Here is a 22,786-nt window from a genome sequence, read left to right as displayed (position 1 = left end):
AATATAATATAATATAATATAATATAATATAATATAATATAATATAATATAATATAATATATATCTTTTTATTTCTGTTGCTATCAAAGAAATAAGGCAGCTGTGCAGACACCCGAAGTACTGCACAGTTGGTTGGGGTGTAGGAAAGATATTTATTTTATTATTTTTAATTTAATTAATATAAATAATTTATATTAATTAATCAAATTGTTTATTATTATATTTTCAGTAGTAAAAATTGAGTAAGCATGCCTAAGGAGGCGGCGACTCTGTCTCGATGCATGCGGGGGAGAGGGGCCCCCAATATCTTTTCAGGTGTATCTTCTTTGTTTTTTTCTTTGTTTTTTAATTAATTAATTTAATTATATTTGTCTTTGGCTTTTATTTTCATCAATTTTCAGAAGCTAATGGCAGCAACCCTCAGAAACACGCTTTGTCTCGGCAACAGTTAGAGCATACTGCTAACCCTAAACCCTAAACCCTAAACCCTAAACCCTAAACCCTTGCCAACCATGATGCCTCTCAATACAAGTATATGCCCCCTAGATGGGAGATACAGCGCAGCAACAGCAGAGCTGCGAAAATATTGGGGAGACCATCAACTAATGCGGCACCGGGTGTATGTTGAGGTCAGCAGGGTTTTCTTTAGGGTTTAGGGTTTGCGTCTGCATTCAACATTCAAGATCTGTAGGGTTTAGGGTTTAGGGTTTAGGGTTTGTGGGTATACGCTGCAGCTGAAGTGGTTGAAGTTTTTCGTCGAGAATGTACATCCCCGAGTAGCTTTGACTGCGGAGCAGCTGAGTGCGTCCAAACCCTAAACTCTAAACCCTAAACCCTAAACCCTAGACCCTTTAAACTGAAGGGAATCGAACCCGGGACCCTCGGATGTTGAGTTTGCTGCTGCAGATGACCTGCAGCAGCTTCATGATGTTAAAGACGCAGACCTTATAGAAATATTTAAAATAGAAGCAAAGACAAACCACGATGTTAAGGCAGTAGAATATTATTTAAGAGTAAGTATACGAAACCCTATTATCTAGGGTTTAGGGTTTAGGGTTTAGGGTTTTAGGGTTTTAGGGTTTGTGTGCAGGGGCGGTTTCCGGTGTGCTCTTTAGGGTTTAGGGTTTAAAGGTTTATATGAAAGGGGTTTTAAAGCCCCTCGTTTGTTTGCGCCCCTTAGGGTTTAGGGTTTAGGGTTTAGGGTTTAGGGTTTGTGTGCAGGAGCGCATTCAACAAACCCCTTCTTTATCTTTTTGTTCTGAGTTTGTTCATGCTCTCTGCACCAGTGAAGATATTAACAGCCTCGCCTATGCTTTTATGTTAAAAGAATGCTTAACAAAAATTATACTGCCGAGCATTAGATCTCTGCTTCTTCGTCTTCAAACCCTAGCCACACAGGTGCATATACACCCCAAACCCTAAACCCTAAACCCTAGCATTCGCCCTTTTCTTGCGCGTATTCTAACCCTAGCCACGCAGGTGCACATAAACCCTAAACCCTAAACCCTAAACCCCAATAAACCCCCGAATGCGCATATCGAGTCACTGCTTTGCAGCCGCACCAACCTGCACAATGCAGCCTCTCCAGCTTCATAGGGTCTAGGGTTTAGGGTTTAGGGTTTAGGGTTTGGTTTGCAGCATGCAGAGGCACCTCTGCTGGCGAGGACCCACGGCCAGCCTGCGAGCCCAACGACATTTGGGAAGGAGTTTGCTGTTTATTATCATCGGCTTCAACAACAAATGCGCAAGTAATGCTGCTGCTGCTGCTGCTGCTGCTGCTGCTGCTGCTTCTGTTGCTGTTGGTGCTGCTTCTGCTGCTTCTGCTGCTGCTGCTTCTGGTGTTGCTTCTCTTGCTGCTGATGCTGCTGCTTCTGCTGCTGCTTCTGCTGTTTTTCTGTTTCTTCTTCTGCTGCTGCTTCTTCTGCTTCTCCTGCATTCCTGCTGCTGCATTTCTGCTGCATTTCTGCTGCTGCTGCTGCTGCTGCTGCTGCTGCTGCTGTTTAGACTTGAAGAGGTGAAGCCAGCAGCAAAGTTTAGCGGCGCCGTTGGAAATTTCAATGCGCACGCCGTCGCCTTCCCCGGACTCGACTGGCCCAAACTGGCGCAGCAGTTTGTAGAGGTAGGGTTTAGGGTTTAGGGTTTAGGGTTTAAGGTTGTGTAGGGTTTAGTAGGTTTTAGTAGGGTTTACTAGGGTTTAGTAGGGTTTAGTAGGGTTTAGTAGGGTTTAGTAGTGTTTTATAGGGTTTATAGCTAAGACGCAACACCGCATAATTGGGCATGTGGTTTAGGGTTTAGGGCTTTGGGTGTATGAATTAGGGTTTAGGGTTTAGGGTTTAGGGTTTAGGGTTTGGGGTTTGCAGGGTTTAGGGGTCTGTTATCAACCCTTCAGCACTCAAATTGAATGTCACGATTGGATATCGTCTCTTTGCGATGAATTGTCTCGCTTCAACACAATTCTTTTGGGGCTTTGTCAAGACTGCTGGGCTTATATATCCAGGTAGCTCCCTAAACCCTAAACCCTAAACCCTAATAAAAATACGCTCATTAGTAATCCCTGATTAGCCCGAATAAACCCTACTTGTTAAACCTTAATAAACCCTAATTTGTAAACCCTAATAAACCTTAATTGGTATACCCTCATAAACCCTAATTTGTAAACCCTCATAAACCCTAATTTGTAAACCCTCATAAACCCTTATGCTAAACTCGCGACCCACCAGCTCAACCCTACTCCCTAAAACCCTAAACCCTAAACCCTAAACCCTGCCGCTGTTTTTAAGGTGGTATAAGTGCAGCTGCAGCAGAGAGAGTTTATATATATGCTAAACCCTCGTATATTTTTGTGAATCTCTAAACCCTAAACCCTAACAAACCCTCGTAAACCCTCGTAAACCCTAATACACCGTATTCAACCCTATAAAACCCTTCTAAACCCTCATAAGCCTTAGTAAACCTTAATAAACCTCCCAAAACCCTCATTATTGTTTTATTGTTTGCTGCAGAGACCTGCTAGCCCTGCAGCTAGTTGCAGGGGAAGTCGGCAGCAGCACAATGCCTCATAAGATAAACCCAATAGACTTTGAAAACGCAGAAGGAAACTTAGGAATTGCATGCGCTATGCTGAGGTTCTTCAGGTGCATATACACCCCAAACCCTAAACCCTAAACCCTAAACCCTAAACCCTTGTGCGTGGGTCTTCCCCACAGTTCAATTAAAGTAGTCTGCATGTTGTTTTTTGGGGTGTATAAGCAGCTCTTCTTGCCTTTTGCTTCTTGTGTAAACTGAGGTGTACATGCAGCTGTTATTTTAATTTTTATTCGGGTGTACGTAGAGGTGTTTCCCTTCTTTATGCTGAGGTGTATGTACAGCTAGTGTTTCAGGGTTTAGGGTTTAGGGTTTAGGGTTTGGGGTGTACATTGAGTTATGCATATATATATATATATATATATATATATTTTTATTTTCTTTGATTTTATCGCTGTTTACAGGATTTGTTGTTTAATTTTTATTTTTTTGAGTTTATTCTTAAAATATTTTTTAAGTGTTTGTTTATGTTGATAACGGTGTTTTAACTTTATTGCATTATTATTGTTTATTTTTGCTGTTTTTGTTTTAATTGAATTTGTTTATAGCTCCAAGCTTCCAGTGTCTCGGCTTCAAAGAGATTTATCAGACTCTACATGTCTTCGAAGCGTGGGCACTGCTTTAGGCTACACTATTGTAGGTTTAAAGTCTTGTCTTAAGGGTTTATTAAAAATAAATATTAACGAAGAAGCAGCAAAACAAGAGCTTCAACTACACTGGGAAGTCCTCGCCGAACCCATTCAAACCCTCATGAGAAAGTCAGTCATACCCGATTAACAATAAACCCTAAACCCTAAACCCTAAACCCTAAACCCTAAACCCTAAGGAGTAGTCAAACCCTAAGAAAACACCAACTATACGCAGAAAGCGAAAACCTGCTTAGGAAAAATTCATGCATGCACAGGCATATAACCACCTCAAATTCGATTTTAGGGTTTAGGGTTTAGGGTTTAGGGTTTAGGGTTTAAAGGGGGAGGTAGGAGTAAAGCCAACAGACAAAAGATTAAAAGGAGACAGAAATGCAGCTGTCTGAACTGACAGAGAGATCGGGGGAAAGCCCCAAAGAAGCGTAGAAGAGGCAGCAACAGCAGCAAATTGCATGCATTGCTTTGTTTGTTTTTTTTGTTTGTATATGCAGGGAGTCTCAGCCCCAGGGATATGAACAACTAAAGCAGTTAACAAGAGGCTCTGGCTCTGTCTCTTCAAAAGATATGCAAGCATTTATTTTTCAGACGCCTCTATCTAAAGAAGTTAAAGAACAGCTGCTGCAGCTGTCTCCTCAATCTTATACTGGATTAGCAGCACAGCTAGCTAAGCAATGTGCAGACTCAAACCCTAACAGCAAATAAATATACAAACGCATGCAGATGCACATACAGCCCCAGCTGCCCATACACCCCAATGCTAACAGCCAAACCCTCAAAAGAAAAAAAAACCTGTACTCTAAACCCATCAGGGTTTAGGGTTTAGGGTTTAGGGTTTGGGCGGCCCTTTATCTGAACCGTTTCTTCACCGCAAACGATCAACGCCTCGTCGAAGTTTTCATTTTTTTAGGGTGTAGGGTTTAGGGTTTAGGGTTTAGGGTTTAGGGTTTGGTGGCCCTTTAGCTGGGCGATCTCTTCATCGAATATGATTAACACCTTCCCCACATTCTCATTCTTTTTAATTTTTGCATGCGCTGCCTCTGCATCTTCGGGTTTAAATTTGGCGTCACAAATAACCTGAAAATAAACACAAAAAAGGGTTTAGGGTTTAGGGTTTAGGGTTTGAGGGTTTGCGGGTTACAAACCCTAAACCCTCGAAACAACAAACCGATAACACCCTATATATTCAAAACCCAGCAATTCATGCAGCAGCCTCGCTGCTGCTGCTGCTGCTGCTGCTGCAGCTGCTGTTTAGGCTGCTGCTGCTGCTTACGCTGCTGTTCTTCTCTAATGTTTGGTTTTACAGTGCTGGGAAGAGTTTATTTATGTATATTTATTTTATTTATTTTATTTATTTATTTAATCTATAAACGAACTGGTGAACTAATTTAATTTATTTATTTATTTATTATTATTATCGCTTTGTTTGTTGTTAACAGAGTTGGGGCTGCTGGAGTTTTGCTATTATTTGTTTTTATTATTTTTATGTTTGTTTTATTTGCGTTATTATTATTATTATTACTATTGTTGTTGCTGTTATTTATTATTGTTATTATTATTATTATTATTATTATTATTATACTCGCTCTCACTTCTACTATGCATTCATATTAATCTTTATTATTATTATTATTATTATTATTATTATTATTATGACTATTTATTGTTTGACCCTTAAACCCTAAACCCTAAACCCTAAACTCTAAAGCGTAACATACGCCTTCTACATGGTTAGGGTTCCAGTGAAGGTTAAGGGTTTAGGATTTAGGGTTATTAGTATGCATTAGAGGGTTAACCTGCGTTTAGGGTTTAGGGTTTAGGGTTTAGGGTTTAGGGTTTAGGGTTTGGGGATCTGACTTGAAGCTGTCCATCACTGAATTTGGGGAGCACTTCTTTTCTGAAGTTGTTTACTAGAGACACCATGTAGGGTTTGCTTCTTAATCTTAAAGTTGAATATAAAACCCTCAGCCGCTTCTGCATTAGAGACATTAGAGACAGCTCTACGCGATCTCCCCCGAGGCACCCGTACACCACCCACCTGTAAACAAACCACAAACCCTAAACCCTAAACCCTAAACCCTAATCGTTGTGCTCAAGAGGACGAACAGCTCAGGCTCAACGCGCGGATGCCGCTAACAGCTAGCGTTTAAAGCGTAGCGTGCATAGGGTTTAGGGTTCAGGGTACATAGGAAGGATCTAGGGTTTAGGGTTTAGGGTTTAGGGTATGGCGCACGTGCCGTCCGTTTTGATAGCTTTAAGGGTTTGTTCAAATAAAGAAGCCCCAACACAATCCAACACAATGTCGACTCCCCTGCAACGCATTCTACTGTCTGTACACCATAAATTAGCTGCATATACACCCCAAATACTTCTTAAATTAGCTGCATATACACCCCAAATACCCCTGAAATTAGCTGCACATACACTCCGAATATCCCTTACATCAGCTGCACATACACCCCAAATATGCATGACATAATAAGCTGCAGATACACCCCAGGGCCTCAGTTTGTGTTGATAGAGACGCCTGTCTTTAAATGCATAGCCCTCAACTGTTGTTAGGGTCTATATTATTATTAAGATCTGTGGATACACTTCAGCATTTAGGTGTATGTATATGCAAAGACAACAGAGCTGCAGATACACCCCAACAACTGCATGCGCCCAAGTAGAGACAAACACTACATTAAAAAGCAACAGGTGAATGTACACCTCAAAGGAGACTGAAGATAAATCCCCTAGGGATGCTCTTTTATCTCTGTCTGTCTCCGTTTATCTTTAAGTGTCTCCTTTTGTCTCTTTATCTGTCTCCTTTTGTCTCTCTACCCGTCTCCAGGGTCTAGGGTTTAGGGTTTAGGGTTTAGGGTTTAGGGCTTACTGGCCTTGGGTGTATTCCAGCACTTTGTCTGCGAGGCCTGTCCCCAACTCTTTGTAATTCAAACAAACCGCCGCCCCTAAAACAAACAAACCCTAAACCCTAAACCCTTAACCCTAAATCCTAGACACTGGGAGCCCAGCCAGGACAAAAGACACGGATGTCGATCCAGCTTAGGGTTTAGGGTTTAGGGTTTGAATGAGTGCCTGTCGAAGGATGGAGTTGATACGAAGAGGAGACAGAAAAAGAAACAGACAAAATATATATATACAACAAAAACATATATATTATATATATCATACATATGTATATGTATATTATATATATATATATATAAATTATTTATTTGCTTACACACCAAGAACAAGCAAATATGCACATAATATATACACATATGCATGCACACAAATATAAAAAATTAATATATATATATATATTATATATATTATATGCATGTATATACCTGCCTATACACCCGAAGGAGTCTCACCCAAATCTTTTATTTTTTGCATTTTGTCTGTCGATCCGCTGACAGCGATAACAGAAACCGACGGAATAAATACTTTAAGCAGCTGAATAAGGGCTACCCCCATCCCTGCGGTGTACGTACACCCCAGCATGCAGATATATAAAGAATATGCAGCAGTAAACACATACAAATACTTCGCGTTTAGGGTCTAGGGTCTAGGGTTTAGGGTTTAGGGTTTAGGGTTTACGGCTCGGTGCTCGAATCTGCGGCATACACGAGAGCGCAGTTAAGGTTGAAGGTTTAGGGTTTAGGGTTTGTTAACCGAAACAGAAGCGTAGACGAGAGCGAATTCTAGGGTTTAGTGTTTAGGGTTTAGGGTTTAGGGTTTAGGGTTTGGCACCCGAGCCAGCGGCGTAGACGAGAGCGAATTTAATCCCTGAGGGTTTTCCGCCATTCGCCTGGAAGTCCGATATCCCTGAGGTGCCAGTCCCTAAACCCTAAACCCTAAACCCTAAACCCTAAACCCTAAACCCTAAACCCTAAACCCTAAAACCCTAAACCCTAAACCCTAAACCCTAAACCCTAAACCCTAAACCCTAAACCCTAAACCCTGAATGCCTAAAAGCTATGAACCCTAAACCCGAATCGGTAATCCTTGAATGCCAATAAACTATAAACCCTAAACCCTAAACCCTAAACCCTAAACCCTAAACCCCCGTCTCTATACCTGCAACTTCTTGAAGCAGCTGATAAGAAGCAATAAAATTCTCTGGTATGCAGGCGGCCTAAGGGCAACAAACTCTGCAGACAAGGGTTTAGGGTTTAGGGTTTAGGGTTTAGTATTTGGGGTGTATGGAATCAAACACCCGTGACAGCGCAGCCGTGGCTCGTGCACAGTCGTCTGGCCCAACCCCAAACCCTAAACCCTAAACCCTAAACCCTAAACCCTAAACCCTTGCCTGTTCAACAGTGAGGTTTGGAGGCACTGGGAAGCACAAGGCCGCGTCTGCTGCTGCATACTCTGCATATCCCCCGCCTGAAGGAGACACCGCAGCATATGTGTCCTTAGGGTTTAGGGTTTAGGGTTTAGGGTTTAGGGTTTAGGGTTGTTTGGGGGCTATTAAATAAAAGAACAGCTTCAAACATCCATTCCCCCATCATAAACCCTAAACCCTAAACCCTACCTCGTAAACCCTAATCGCTAAGAGAAGCCCCAAAGGCCGACTGGAGGCTTTCTGCTGCTGCTGCTGCTGTTGCTGCAGCTGCTGTTGCTGATGCTGCTGTTGCTGCTGCTTTACGGCCGTCCATTAAGGGTTTAGGGTTTAGGGTTTAGGGTTTAGGGTTTAGGCTGCTCACTGGGAAGGAGACACCCCACAGGAGTCCCCACAGGAATGGCGTCTCCGAGTACAACAACCCCACCAACTTCAACCCCTAACAAAGGCGAGGCCCCTTCAGGGGGAGGGTATTTGCCTATAGTAGCATCAAACCCTAAACCCTAAACCCTAAACCCTAAACCCTAATTAATAAATAAACCCTTATGCATAAAGCCTCAATCAATGATCCTCTAGTCAATAACCCCTAATCAATAAACCCTAATCAATAAAACCTAATCAATAAACCCTCTAATCTATAAACCCTAAACCCTAAACCCTAATGAAAAAACCCTTATCCATAAGACCCTAATCATAAACCCTAATCAATAAACCCTAATCAATAAACCCTAATACTTGAAAGGGTTTATTATTATCATACCTGCCTTTTGTAACAAATCCATTCTATTAACTCCTGCTGCTCCCACCTTCACCAGCAGCTGCTGCTGCTGTTGCTGCTGTTGCTGCTGCTGCTGCTGCTGCTGCTGCAGCTGCGGCTGCTGCAGCTTAGGGACGAGACAGCTACCTAGAAAGAGAGACGGGGGGCTGTTTGGCTGTTGACCCCCCCTCACTAGAACAGCACGCATGCGCTTGATGGCCTCCATTGCTGCTGCTGCTGCTGCTGCTGCTGTTGCGGTTTTGTGCTGCTGTTCCTGCTCGTGTTGTTGTTGTTGTTGTTGCTGCTGCTGCTGCTGATGGGGCACCTTCCACTGCTGCAGCACCAGCAGCAACAGCAGCAGCCTGCTGGAGATACACCCCTAACTGCTGCAGTGTTGGTCTTGCGAGGCAAGCAGCAGCAGCAGCAGCAGCAGCAGCAGCAGCAGCAGCAGCAAACAGAAATCCGTAGATCCTTCTATGTGGTTTAGGGTTTGAGGTGTTTGCAGAAAGGCAGCTATTTAATTACCCTCTCCAACTAGCTCAACATACACCCCAACTCTAAAGAAACATTGCTGCTGCTGCTGCTGCTGCTGCTGCTATTGCTGCTGCTGCTGCTGCTGCTAGCGGCCCGTAGGAAGAAGACAGCAGCAGCGAGAAGAAGACAGAAGAATAAAGAAGCAAATGTTTTATAATTTTGTTTTTGTTTGTCTTTTTGAATTCATTTACACAAAAAATTAGGGTTTCGCTCTACTACTTGAGGTGAACATACACCCGAAAGAACCGGCAGCAAACCCTAAACCCTAAACCCTAAACCCTAAACCCTCAAGAAGAGAGAGGAGATAATTCATTGCTTCGTAGTATTCTTCTTCTTTTTTTGTTTGTTTTTTCTCTTGTATTTCTTTATTTTTTGTTTTATTGAGGTGTACAGACACCGCACAACGGAGGCGATGCAGACAGCACGGCTCGATGAACGTCACCCTAAAACCCTAAACCCTAAACCCTAAACCCTAAACCCTTTACCCTAAACGACTGTGTAGGGTTTTCTTACTGGAAAAACCCTAATTTTGACTCGTATTTTCATTTAGGGTGCTTATTAACCTCCTTCTCTCTCTCTGTCTATTGCAGACACCAGCGTAAACCCTAAACCCTAAACCCTAAACCCTAATCCCTCCCGCCTTCTGCCTTCCCTTTCCGCAGCATCTGTATCTAGCCATGAGAAAACTGTTATGCTCAACAGTGACTTCGAGAATAATTAGGGTTTAGGGTTTAGGGTTTAGGGTTTAGGGTTTAGGGTTTAGGAAGGATGCTGGAAGCGGGGGTTTCGGTGTCTCTGCGAGTATTTGATTTATCTGAGGGAAAAGCAGAGGCCTTCAGCCCTCTCTTCCTTCCTGACTGCAAGAAAGGCATTTGGTACAAACCCTAAACCCTAAACCCTAAACCCTAAACCCTAAACCCTAAACCCTAATGGTGTGTGTAGAAGGGGAGCGGAAGTCCCTTTCAGTGAGCCAGTGGATCGATAGACAACAAGACGCTAAACCCTAGGGTTTAGGGTTTAGGGTTTAGGGTTTATGGTGTTTTCAGGCATACTAATGTTGTTGTTTATTCAAAAGAGTATTTTTACTTGTCTACAATTTGTGTCTGCCCTAAGGGCAGCGGCTGGCCTGGAGAGAAGCTCCTAACAGATGAGATATCGTAAACCCTAAACCCTAAACCCTTGTAGTTTCACCATCTGCCTTATTGCCTGCGGTAGTGTGCACCGCACACACCGGCTAGCATTTCTGAACGCGTGGGTTAAGGGTTTAGGGTTTAGGGTTGTCTGGACGAGTTCTGGCGGGGCATCTGTCGTACCCACACTAGGGTTTAGGGTTTAGGGTTTAGGGTTTTGTCTGCGGGGGTTTCAGAATGGGGAGGACGGAGACGAAAGAAGAAGACCTCGAGGCATTCCTGCACCTACAACGCAGCTTCTTCACCCCTGTAAACCCTAAACCCTAAACCCTAAACCCTAAACCCTCAACCTCAAGCTGAAGTGCCTGGTGGAGAGAAGTGTGTTTAAGTTTTTCGTAGACGGCAGTTTTAGTGGGGCGGCTGTCATGGCGTAGATGTGCGGGTTTAGGGTTTAGGGTTTAGGGTTTTAAGGGTTTAGGGTTTAGGGTTTAGGGTTTCGTGCAGGATCGCTACGATGTGTTCTTTCACAACTGCAACCATTTCTCGGAGAGCCTTCTGCGTTTTCTTGGAGTCAAACCGCTGCCTGCTTGTGCGTTCAAGGGTTTAGGGTTTAGGGTTTAGGGTTTAGGGGGTTCTGTTGTATGTTTGTCTTTCGTTTGCTTCTCTTGCTCTTCTCTCTGCTCTCGCGGTGTCTCCTTCTTGCTACCTCATCCCTAAACCCTAAACCCTAAACCCTCACTTAGCTGCCTTTTTCCTTGTGGCTCTGTCCACGTGATTCTAGGGTTTAGGGTTTAGGGTTTAGGGTTTAGGGTTTAGGGTTTAGGATTTAGGGTTTAGGGTTTGGGGTGTACAGACATCTCCACTTTGCCCGACCGGATTTTAGGGACAGTCTTGGGGCGCATAGCGAAGCCAATCGTCGATGCCTCTGTAAACCTCCGCAAGAAAGAGATGCGTATGCCTAAACCCTAAACCCTAAACCCTAAACCCTCGAGGCCAGACTTGAAGCCGTCGTCCTTAAACCCTAGTTTTGTTTTTCTTCAGTTTCTCCTCCCACCGCTTTCTTGCCTCCCTACGCTGTCCTTCTGAGGGTTTAGGGTTTAGGGTTTAGGGTTTAGGGTTTAGGGTTTAGGGTTTGTTTATAGGGCGGACAGCAGCCCCGTCTGAGCTGCAAGGAGACATCTTTTTCTATGGTGGGGCAGTGCCTGCTGTCTCCGATTGGGGGTCCCCCAGCAGCAGAGACAGTTTGAAGAGAGCAGCAAGGAGACAGCAGCAAATAAAGAGACAGGAGCGCAGCAGCAAGAAGCAGACATCTGCTCAGCTAGATGCATTCCTTGATAGAGACTCTGCACAAAGAGCAGCACGACGCAGCAGTAGCAGCAGCAGCAGCAGCAGCAGCAGCAACGGCAGCAGATCACAGGTACGTAAAGCAGGAGACATCACTAAGGCAGCAGCACACCTTACATCAGCAGCAGCAGCAGCAGCAGCTGCTGCTGCTGCTGCTGCAGAAGATGGGTTAGGCCTTCGGCTAGCCACGTGCTTGACAGATGCGTGGAAGGGACGAAATGAAGTTGTTGCTGCTGCAGCAGAAGGAGCTGCTGCTGCTGCTGCTGCTGTTGCTGCTGCTGCAGCAGCAGCAAGGAAAGAGACCTCCTGTCTCCCCCTAACACACGCCGTCAGCTTCTCCTCTTCGTTGCAAAGAGCTGCTGCTGCTGCTGCTGCTGCTGCTGCGAGCAGCGGGGACACACAACCCACCAGCCAAAGGGCCAGCAGCAACGGCAGCAGCAACAGCAGCAGCAGCAGCAGCAGCAGCAGCCAGCAGCTAAGTAATTGGCTGGGCGACAGTTCTTCGCGCCGAAGGGGTTTTACAGTGCATGCAAAGACACACCTCAATCAGCAGCAACAGCAGCAGCAGCAGCTGCTGCAGCTGCAGCTGCAGAGGGGTCCTTCGATGCGCGATAGAGCAGCAGCAGCAAGAGGAGCAGCAGCAGCAACAGCTGCAGCAACAGCAGCAGCAACAACAGCAGCAACAGCAGCAGCAACGCGGCAGCAATGGGGGAGACCTGACGCTTGGCTAAAGGCCGATGCCTCTCCTCCTCTCCGGCAGCAGCGCAGCAGCAGAACAGCGCGCCGCTGCATCAGCAGCAAAACCAGCAGCAGCAGCAAAACTAGCAGCAGCAGCAGCACAACTAGCAGCAGCAGCAGCAGTAACAACAACAACAGAAAGGCGAGGCGGAGCGCCGCAGCCTTGGATGCGTTTGGAGGTGAATAGAGGACAAAACTGCTGCTGCTGCTGCTGCTGCTGCTGCTGCGGTGCAGCAGCAGCAGCAGCAGCAGCAGCAACTGCAGCAGCAACACCTGCTGCAGAGAGCTCGACGTGAGCCGTTTAAGGCGGAGGCCACAGCGTATTGTCCCCAACTGCAGCAGCAGCAGCAGCAGTAGCAGCAACTGCAGCAGCAGCAGCAGTAGCAGCAACTGCAGCAGAGAGCTCGATATGAGCCGTTTAAGGCGGAGGCCACAGCGTATTGCCGCCAACTGCAGCAGCAGCAGCAGCAGCAACTGCAGCAGCTTTTGCCCTTGTCAGCAGTACCGTTCATGTGCTGCTGCTGCTGCTGCTGCTGCTGCTGCTCTTGCTGCAGCAGCTTCATAGCTTTACTTCCAGCTTGACGCTTATATATGAAAAAACCAACCGTATTTATGCTGTTGCTGCTGTTGCTGCTGCTGTTGCTGCTGCTGCTGCTGCTTAAGGGGGCCTCGGAAACTAGTGAGGCTCCCCAAAGGCCAGCAGTAGCAGCAGCAGCAGCAGCAAGTAGCGAGTGATGCTATCAGCTGTAACAGGAACAGCGCACCGTGGCCAGAAGCAGCAACAGCAGTAGCAGCAACAGCAGTAGCAGCAACAGCAGCAGCAGCAACAGCAGCAACCAGGATTGCTGAGGTAGTGTAGCAAAAGCAACAAACACTTAAATATGGTCGGTGGAGATGCACGTGCACCCGAAATCCCTCTGCAGCAGCAGCAGCATTGCTGCTACTGCTGCTGCTGCTGCTACTGCTGCAGCGGTTTGCTGCAGCAGCAGCAGTTCGTTATTTAAAGAAAACCACTTGGGGCCTCTTGCCGCTTTGCGCTCTGCTGGGCCCCTTCATTATCAGCAGCAGAAGCCCTAGCTGCCGCTGCTGCTTCTGCTGCTCCAGCATCTGCTGTGACGCTGCTGCTGCTGCTGCTGCTGCTGCCTGCTGCAGATCCCTGGCCACTAAACACAAAAATTGGGGGATAAGGCAGCGCCAAGTGCTGCGAAGAGGGGGGGTACACATATCCCGCATGCTGCTGCTGCTGCGGCGCCTGCTGCCGCTGCTGCTGCTGCTGTTGCTGCTGCTGCTGCCGGGCCCCATAGGGCTGAACTGCATTAAAGAAGTCCGCTGGCGCGCAGCAGCTGCCAGGAGCAGCAGCAGGCGCTGGTGTTGCTGCTGCATTTACTGCGGAGGCTGCGGAGATGAAAGGAGGAGAAAGCGGAGGTATAGGGACAACAGGGACGGGGAACGGTGCTGCTGGTGTTGCTGCTGCTGCTGCTGGTGCTGCTGCAGCTTGTGCTGCTGCTGCTTGTGCTGCTGCTGCTGCTGCTGCTGCTGCAGGGAAGGGGAAGCCCTGGCAAGTGGGGAAGCCGCTGCTACATGCTGGTAGCTGCGGTGTCTCCGCAGCACCAGCAGCAAAAGCAGCACTAGCTCTCGTATCTGCAGCAGGCGCTGCTGCTCCTGTTGCTGTTCCTGCTGCTGCTGGCGCTGCTGCTGCTGCTGCTGCTGCACAGGGGCTCCACGGCCCTGTACGAAGCCAGCCCGCATTTGCCGGTGCTGCTGCAGCAGCAACACGCAGGTTGTCTGGTGTTAAGGGTGCTGCTGGTGGTGGTGCTGCTGCTGCTGCCGAATCCGCTGCAGTTGGTGCAGTGTCTGTAGCAGCAGCAGCAGCAGCAGGAACGGAGAATGCGGCTTGCCGCTGCTGCTGCTGCTGCTGCTCACCAAAAGGAAGAGGGAGGGTCGGGGAGAAGCGCACAAGAGGAAATGCTCTAGATGCAGGTGAAGCTGCTTCGCTGCTGCTGCTGCTGTGGCTGCTGCTGCTGCAGTTGCCGTTGCTGCTGGCAGTGCTGCTCCTGCTGTTGCGCCTGCTGTTGCTGCTGCTGCTACTCCTGTTGTTGCTGCTGCTGGTGCTGCTGGCTGCCCCCCCATCTGCTGCGGGGTGCTGCTGTGGCTGCTGCTGTTTGTCTCCATCACACGGTGTCTCTGCAGCAGCAATTGCGCGGCAAGCGGATGCTCCCTCATTTCCTGCTGCTGCTGCTGCTGCTGCTGCTGCTGCATATGCTGCTGCTGCAGCTTCTGCAGGCTGCTGGTGGTTTCCCAGAGCAGCAAAAAATGCAGCTGCCCATACACCCGGCGCTACACTTTCTCCGCTGTTGCTGTCTCCTGCAAGCAACCCCACAAGTGCAGCAGCAGCAAAGGGATCCCCTGCTGCAGCAGCAGCAGCAGCAGCAACACCTGCGGATACACCTGAACGATAAAAGTGCAGCGCCAGCTCAAACACCGAACGAAATGGATACAGCAGCTCCGTCGCTTGACCCATCCCTGCGTTAGTGCTGTCAGTGAGAGCAGCAGCAGCAGCAGCAGCAGCAGCAACAGGACGGGGGTATCCAGCCTCCGTTACACCATTTGCTGCAGCAGCAGCTGCTGCTGCTGCTGCAGCAGCAGCAGATCGAAAATCACTCGGAGAAAACGCATGTGTCAGCTGCTGCGCCCCAGGCCTAAGGCCTGCTGCTGCTGTTGCTGCTGCCGTTGCTGCTGCTGCTGCTGCACTCTCAATAGGAGGGAAAGGAGCCCCCGCAGAGCGAACCGCCACGTAGTGCTGCAGCAACTCAATTGGGTGTGACAGCTCAACTGTTACACCAGCTGCACGCACGCAGCAGCAGCAGCAGCAGCAGCAGCTAGCAGAGCAGCAGCAACAGCTAGTAGAGCAGCTAGTAGAGCAGCAGCAACAGCAGAAGCAGTACCACTAAATAAGGGTGCAGCAGCAGCAACACCAGCAGCAGCTTCACACACAGCAATGATAGCAACAGCAAGAGAAACTGCTGCAGCAAAACCGGCAGTCACCCAGCAGCAGCAGCAGCAGCAGCAGCAGCAGCAACAGCAGCAGCAGCAGAATGGGTTGCGTACAGAAGGTAATAACAACGCAGAAATACCCCTTAGAACATGGGGCCACTGGCTGTTGCTGCAGCTGCTGCAGTTGCTGCTGCTGTTGGAGTTGGAGCCGCTGCTCGTGCTGCTGCTGCTGCTGCTGCTGCTGCTGCTGCTGCTGCTCGTGCTGCTCATCGTTGAAATCGGAGAAGTCCACAAGGCGGTAAGGAGTCTCTCTTCCGTCCGGCATTGTCATCTGTTCACAACAACACCTCCCTATACACCCCAGTATGCACCCCACAATACCTCCCTATACACCCCAATATGCACCCCGCAATACCTCCCTATACACCCCACAATATCTCCCTATACACCCCACAATATCTCCCTATACACCCCACAATATCTCCCTATACACCCCAACATCCGTAAAGACTCCTGGGACACCTCAGTTACCGATTATCAAACTCCGCGACACCCCAAACCCTAAACCCTAAACCCTAAACCCTAAACCCCTGCTCCTGCCTCCACCTAATCCTGCATGAAGATTTGATGTCCAACCCTAAGCCCTAAGCCCTAAACCCTAAACCCTAAACCCTAAACCCTAGACACCTGGAAGATAGCCACAAAGCGCATGAGGTCTATCAGGAGAGTAACAGCACAGCCTGACTGCAGGGGCTCTAAACCCTCAACTGCTTTCCGCTCCAGAACCGATCCTCGCCCTGCACGCAAACCCTAAACCCTAAACCCTAAACCCTAAACCCTTAGACTGATCTTCACCCCAGGGGACAGCAGCGCGAACAACAGACACCCCAAGGCTGCAGCCGCTGTTCAGATGCTAACGGTATGCCATGCCTAGGGCTTAGGGTTTAGGGTTTAGGGTTTAGGGTTTAGGGTTTAGGGTTTACGTTTGCACAGCTGGCCCTGTCTGTTAACAAAGACGGAATTGAGGGTTTGAATATTTTTCCCACAGGGAACCCTCGCTGAAGCACAAAACACTCAAGGGTTTAGGGTTTAGGGTTTAGGGTTTATTAGGGGGTTAAATAGGAGGGTTAGGGTTTAGAGGGTTTAGGGTTTAGGGTTTAGGGTTCGCCGACTGCGGCCTAGAGAGCTCCCCCTACAGCAGCAATTATATTAAGAGGGACCAGAGCAGCAGCAGCAGCAGCAGCAGCAGCAGCAGTAACAACAACAACCACAGCAACAGCAACGAACGAAAATGCGCCAGGGAAGACAGCAGCAGCAGCACAAGCACCAAGAGCAGAACGAGCAGCAGCAGCAGCAGCAGCAGCAACAGCTGCAGCAGCAGCAGCAGCTTACAGGCAAAGACAAATCCCACCCCGTCGGCTGCACTGATTGGACCTGAAATAGCAGCAGCAGCAACAGCAGCAACAACAGCAGCAGCAGCGCATGCAGGAAGACTAGCAGCAACGCGCAGGTGGCGCACACCAGCAGCACCAAAATCAAAAGCAGCAGCAGCAGCAGCAGCAGCATCAAGGTCAGCAGCAGCAGCATCAAGATCAGCAGCAGCAGTAGCAGGATCAACACATGCACCTAAACTATTATCACCATCAGCAGCAGCAGTAACAACTACAACCAGCAGCAGCAGCATTAGCAACACGAGCAGCAGCATGCATAACAGCAACAGCAGCATGCATAGCAGCAACAGCAACAGCAGCAGCATCAGCAGCAGCAGCAGCAGCAGCATGGGCTGACCCTGCAGCACTTTGTAGGTGTATGCTGCAACCCCTCCCACACGTAGCTGCCGTTCATAGACAAGAGATATCATGCCCCCCTTTCTTTCTTTCTTAAACCTTCTGTCTCCGCTAAATAGCAACCCCACACGACCTGCATCTGGGTGGAATCGAGGTGGGCTCCACGGGGGAGCGATCGATCCCGGCGATCCCTCCGACCCCACAACCGATCCCGACGATCCCACATCGTTCCCAGTCACCAACTCCCGAAATAAACGCCCCGCATGCAGCCCCAAACTCCGCTCTTGAGTTGTCTTCGAGCACTTATCTCCTGCAGATATACCCCCCATAAGGCCTACACCCCAGCCGGAACCCCCTCGCCTCCTCACGCTCATGCTGCTGCTGCTGCTGCTGCTGATGTTGGTGTTGTTGTTGCTGCTGCTGCTGTTGCTGCTGCTGCTGTTGCTGCTGCTGCTGTTGCTGCTGCTGCTGCTGCTGGGGTCGCTGCCGACGCATGCAACCGCCAATTGGGCCCCACGACGCCTCTGCTGACTGTCGCGCCGAGATGGGGCCCCACAGGTGCTGCTGCTGCTGCTGCTGCTGCTGCTACTGTTGCTGCTGCTACTGCTGTTGCTGTTGCTGCTGCTGCTGTTGTTGATGTTGTTGTTGCTGCTGCTGCTGATGCCGCTCGGAGAGCCTCTCCTTTCATGCGAAGACCCGTACGCAGCAAGGGGTGCAGCTGCGCCCTGATGCTGCTGCTGCTGCTGGTGCTGCTGGTGCTGCTGCTGCTGCTGCTCCTGTTGCACCTGTTGCTGTTGCTGCTGGTGCTGCTGCTGCTGGTGCTGCTGTTGCTGCTGCTGCTGCTGCTGGCGTTGCGGCTCGAGGGCCCCCGGGGGCCCCCCTTGCAATCCTTCTTGGGTCATAGTAGGGTTTTGCAGCCATGCTAGGGTTTAGGGTTTAGGGTTTAGGGTTTATAGGTTGCACGGCTGCATTTCGTGCAACAAGTAGGGAATTAGCTACAAAACCACCTTGACTTCTTGCCCACCATCTTAGGGTTTAGGGTTTAGGGTTTAGGGTTTAGGGTCTGAGGTTTAGGGTTTGCTGTGCGAAAAAGACTACAAGCTCAGTAAATGCGCGACTAATTATTTTTGAAGGCACACGAATGTTTATTACTCTACAGAAGGTCCTAAACCCTAAACCCTAAACCCTAAACCCTAATTCCCCCGTAGGCGGCAGCAGCCCCCGCAAGGGCGGGGCCTGTGCAGCCCCGGGCCGATATGTGGCCTAGGGTTTAGGGTTTAGGGTTTAGGCTTTATATTGATATTAAAATTGTCTGCTTCTGTTTCTTCTTCCTTCTTCAGCCAGGGTTCTGTGGTGTGCAGCAGCAGCTGCTGCAGCAGCAGCAGCAACTGCATCAGCAGCAGCAGCAGCAATAGAAGCAGCAACAGCAGCAGAAACAGCAGCAGCAGCAGCAGTTGTGGAGACATCAATATCATTTCTTGCTGCAGAAACAACAGAAGCGTCTCAAGCAACAGACTCAGCAGCAGCAGCGACGACAGCAGCAGCAACAGCGGCAGCAACAGCAACAGCAACAGCAGCAGCAACAGCAGCAGCGGCAGCAGGCGAGACACAATGGTGTTTGCTTTTTTTATAGAAGGTTTATCCCTGCGGTTCAGCTGCTGATGCTCTCCTAACGGTCCTAAACCCTCAACAACCCTAAACCCTAAACCCTAAACCCTAGGTCCCGCCAAACCCTAAACCCTAAACCCCCTTAACGCTGCACAGGAATATGTCGCTCTTCTTCCTCTCTCGCGTCCTTCTTACCCCTCCTAAAACCCCCAGGTTCGCTATGGTTATCAGGGTTTAGGGTTTAGGGTTTAGGGTTTAGGGTTTAGGGTTTATGATGCAATATATGTGATGACTGCTCTCTCCGCATTTGTTTCCCCCCACTGTACGCAGATATACCAGCCTGAGAATTAAGTCTTTAGGCTTTAAAGTTTAGGGTTTAGGGTTTAGGGTTTAGGGTTTAGGGTTTAGGGTTTAGGGTTTAGGGTTTACGATGCAGGAACGTGTTTTTTCCTTGGCATACGATGTCTATACACCTGAGCGGGAGTTTCTTAGAGTCGCGTCGGCTGGCTTTAAGGGTACCCGTTACTTTAACAAAACCGGAGATAAGAAGATATTTAGAGGGGCTTTATGGTGCTAAAGTGCTAAAGGTTAATACTCTTATTAAAGTCCCTGAGAGAAGACGCAATCTGGAAGACAAACGATGTAAATATATGCACCCAATACATACACAAACCCTAAACCCTAAACCCTAAACCCTCGCACACAAAAATAAATGCAAACATAAACATTCCACCCTTCTATACCCAACTACAACAAACCCTAAACCCTAAACCCTAGATCCTCTCAACAGATGGTATAATTTTCGTTTCTTGGGGTGCCGTTCTAGAACTTTTAGGGTTTAGGGTTTAGGGTTTAGGGTTTAGGGTTTAGGGTTTGGTGTTCAGTGGGTTATCGCCGCGCGGGGTGTACGTACAAGAAGGCTATAGTAACTCTCGAGGAGGCGGTCCCTCCTGAAGTGCAGATGCTGCGATCTTCTCGCAACTTGTCTGTAAACCCTGATAAACTAAAAAAGAATGTATCATACGGGGCTAACAGAGATTTAAAACGAAGGCCTACAAGAGAGCAGCAAACTCAAGGAGGAGAAATGCAACATGCATGGACGCTGCCCATTCCAAACCTCCTAGCAGGTCAGGGTTTAGGGTTTACGGTTTAGGGTTTAGGGTTTAGGGTTTAGGGTTTAGGGTTTCGGTGGACGTAGAAACTTCCAACCCGCGCCAGAGAACGAGAACACGAGGACTGATGGTTTAGGGTTTACTGTGGTTTTATTAGGGTGTATTAGGGTTGATTAGGGTTGATTAGGGTTGATTAGGGTTGATTAGGGTTTAGGGTTTAGGGTTTGGGTGTAGGTGACGACCTGCCTATACACCCGACGCACCGCGAAGATCCTTCTTCAACTTTGGAGGCGCCAGACATCCGCTTGCCTTTTAGGCATGGAGGGGTTTATAATTTTACTTTTAAACCGCAAGAAGTCCCTCAGCAGACGCCTGTGCCGGTATACACCTGCAGCAGCAGCAGCAGCAGCAGTAGCAGCATTGGCAGCAGCAGCAGCTGCTGCTGCAGCAGCAAGAGGGGCAGTGTTAGAAGAAGTGCATGGAGGGGGTTGTAGTAGAAATGTCGGCAGTCATTACGGCTGCTTCAGAGACCTATGGGTTTAGGGTTTAGGGTTTAGGGTTTAGGGTTTAGGGTTTGCGTTTTGTGCGCAGCTGGACCTGAGACCCTGGCGCCACCGTCTGTCCAATTCACAGAATCGCACCAACAACTAACTAGCTAGCTAGCTAGCTAGCAGAAGAGTAGCTAGCTAGCGAGCTAGCTAGCTGGCAGGTGGCTAGCTAGCAATTAAGTTGAATAGCAGATGGGTAGCTAGCTGCTTGATTGCTTAGCAGCTAGCTAGCTAGCTAGCCACCAGATGGCTGGCTAGCTAGCTAACTGATTGTACAGAAAACTTGATAACCAGCTAGCTAGCTAGCTAGCTAGCTAGCTGGCAGATGGGTCGCCAGCTGGTTGACTGGCTAGCTAGCTAGTTAGCTAGCTAGCTAGCTAGCTAGCTGTTTGTTTTAAGAGGGGAGGCGAAGACAGCAGTGGGCCCCTCAAACCCTCAATTTATTTTTGTGTGGCAGTACCTCTGTAGGACGCTCCTATGCATGCAGGGTTTAGGGTTTAGGGTTTAGGGTTTAGCAGGGAGTCTTTCAGGCTTTGCCGCATCGTATGAGAGCTTAAACTACGCAACAACAAATATAAGACGTGCTGCTGCTGTCTCCTCGCTGTCTCCTTTTGTCTTCTTACTGTCTCTTCTTGTCTTTTCTTCTGTCTCCTTTCTGTCTCCTTTTGTCTCGTTTGTGTTTTTATCTGTCTCCTTTTTGTTTACTGTCTCCTCGCTGTCTCCTCTCTGTCTCTTCTTTTGTCTCTTCTTTTGTCCCCTTTCTGTCTCCTCACTGTCTCCTTGCTGTCTCCTCTCTGTGTCCTTTTAATCTCTTTTTGTCTCTCTACTATCTCTTTACTACCTCTTAACTGTCTCCTTTCTGTCTCCTTTTGTCTCCTTTTTGTCTCTTTTTGTCTCCTTTTGTGTAGACAGTCAGAGACAGATAAAGAGAGACAAACAAACAAAGAGAGATAAATAAAGAGAGACAGATAAAGAGAGACAAACAAAGAGAGACAAAAGCTTGTTGTGTGTCTCCTTTATTATTTTTGTCTCCTTCTCTCAGCTGTATACACAGGGTTTATGCGTCTGCATACTTTCGTGTTTATAGGATTAGCAACATGCAGCTAGGGTTTAGGGTTTAGGAGAGGCATTTGTGTGTCTGCCTCCTTTCTTGTTTATAGGACTAGCAAAGTACAGTTAGGGTTTAGGGTTTAGGGTTTAGGAGACAGCTATTTCGAGTTGCCCTAGGAAGCATAGGCAGCTTCTGCAGGCGCGGGGAGACAATAAAAGATAGCCGTCAGGGTTTAGGGTTTAGGGTTTAGTTGGAGGGCTTTATTAAGAGTATGCAACTGTCTCCTTTTGTCTCCTCCTGTCTCCTTTGAAGACAGACAGATAAAAGGAGACTAACTCCTTTAAAAGGCTGCTGCTGCAGCTGCTGTTGCTGCTGCTGCAGCTACTGTTGCTGCTGCTGCAGCTGCTTCTGTTGCTGCTGCAGCTGCTGCTGTTGCTGCTGCAGCTGCTGCTGCTGTAGCAGCAACAACGCCGAGTGTATATGCAGCTCTTCGTTTCTAGGGTTCTCCCTCTTGCGGTGTATAGGCAGGTATTTTTCTTTGTAAACCCTTTTGTTAGTGCTTGCAGTAAAAAGAAAAAGGCTCTTAATAACTTTGCTTTTAGTTGCAGCAGCAGCAACAGCAGCAACAGCAGCAGCAGCAGCAGCAGCAGCAGCAGCAGCAGTAGTGGTACCTGGTGTTGCTGCAGCACCCCTAGAGTGTATGACTGTTGGAGACAGCCATATAAGGGTTTAGGGTTTAGGGTTTAGGGTTTTGCGTTTGTTGCAGTTGCGACTGAAGAGGAAACAACCTAAAGACAAATGCAAAACCCTAATTATCCCGGTGAGGGTTTAGGGTTTAGGGTTTAGGGTTAATGCAGAAGAGCCGTTTGAGGGTTTGTTGCAGCCCAAAGTACCACCTCATAACATAATTTAAGGGTTTAGGGTTTAGGGTTTAGGGTTTGGTGGTGTATGGTTAAGGGTTCGGGGGTTTAGGGTTTAGGGTTGTGAGCGGAGGGTGGGTTAGGGTTTAGGGTTTGCTGGTGTAGGGTTTAGGGTTTAGGGCGGCGGGCGCTGCAACCCTCGGAGTAGGAACTTTAGAGTTTAGGGTTTAGGGTTTAGGGTTTTAGGGTTTATAAAGGC

General features: G+C 48.2%; 5 protein-coding genes across 5 annotated transcripts; 3 read left to right on the top strand and 2 right to left on the bottom strand.

Annotated features, from left to right (window-relative positions):
• Positions 1-605: 605 nt before the first annotated feature.
• On the top strand, positions 606-4,721 carry EAH_00040420 (adenylosuccinate lyase, putative; the record flags this gene model as incomplete). Its single annotated transcript, XM_013391870.1, has 11 exons — positions 606-629; positions 735-801; positions 907-1,013; positions 1,222-1,398; positions 1,639-1,748; positions 2,005-2,119; positions 2,361-2,497; positions 3,003-3,134; positions 4,055-4,060; positions 4,223-4,334; positions 4,692-4,721. 11 exons carry the CDS (start codon positions 606-608, stop codon positions 4,719-4,721), a joined length of 1,017 nt encoding a protein of 338 aa, XP_013247324.1.
• A 1,881-nt stretch (positions 4,722-6,602) lies between these two features.
• Positions 6,603-9,029, bottom strand: EAH_00040410 (quinone oxidoreductase, putative; the record flags this gene model as incomplete). Its single annotated transcript, XM_013391869.1, has 6 exons — positions 6,603-6,682; positions 7,094-7,198; positions 7,473-7,562; positions 7,939-7,973; positions 8,443-8,542; positions 8,825-9,029. The coding sequence occupies 6 exons, from the start codon at positions 9,027-9,029 to the stop codon at positions 6,603-6,605; spliced, it is 615 nt and encodes a 204-aa protein (XP_013247323.1).
• A 1,017-nt stretch (positions 9,030-10,046) lies between these two features.
• On the top strand, positions 10,047-12,754 carry EAH_00040400 (hypothetical protein, conserved; the record flags this gene model as incomplete). Its single annotated transcript, XM_013391868.1, has 7 exons — positions 10,047-10,056; positions 10,119-10,230; positions 10,402-10,512; positions 10,722-10,794; positions 10,990-11,074; positions 11,339-11,437; positions 11,628-12,754. 7 exons carry the CDS (start codon positions 10,047-10,049, stop codon positions 12,752-12,754), a joined length of 1,617 nt encoding a protein of 538 aa, XP_013247322.1.
• Positions 12,755-13,567: 813 nt separating this feature from the next.
• EAH_00040390 (hypothetical protein, conserved) lies at positions 13,568-18,250 on the bottom strand (the record flags this gene model as incomplete). Its single annotated transcript, XM_013391867.1, has 5 exons — positions 13,568-15,411; positions 15,676-15,892; positions 16,249-16,358; positions 16,954-16,995; positions 17,350-18,250. 5 exons carry the CDS (start codon positions 18,248-18,250, stop codon positions 13,568-13,570), a joined length of 3,114 nt encoding a protein of 1,037 aa, XP_013247321.1.
• Positions 18,251-19,116: 866 nt separating this feature from the next.
• Positions 19,117-20,719, top strand: EAH_00040380 (ribosomal protein L23, putative; the record flags this gene model as incomplete). Its single annotated transcript, XM_013391866.1, has 5 exons — positions 19,117-19,169; positions 19,393-19,598; positions 19,841-20,083; positions 20,303-20,448; positions 20,660-20,719. The coding sequence occupies 5 exons, from the start codon at positions 19,117-19,119 to the stop codon at positions 20,717-20,719; spliced, it is 708 nt and encodes a 235-aa protein (XP_013247320.1).
• Positions 20,720-22,786: the final 2,067 nt, after the last annotated feature.

The sequence above is a fragment of the Eimeria acervulina genome, genomic scaffold (genome assembly GCF_000499425.1).
Source record: "Eimeria acervulina Houghton genomic scaffold, Eah_scaff490, whole genome shotgun sequence".
NCBI lineage: Eukaryota > Apicomplexa > Conoidasida > Eucoccidiorida > Eimeriidae > Eimeria > Eimeria acervulina.
Note: the sequence above shows the minus strand (reverse complement) of the source record. Positions and strands in the feature narration are given on the sequence as shown.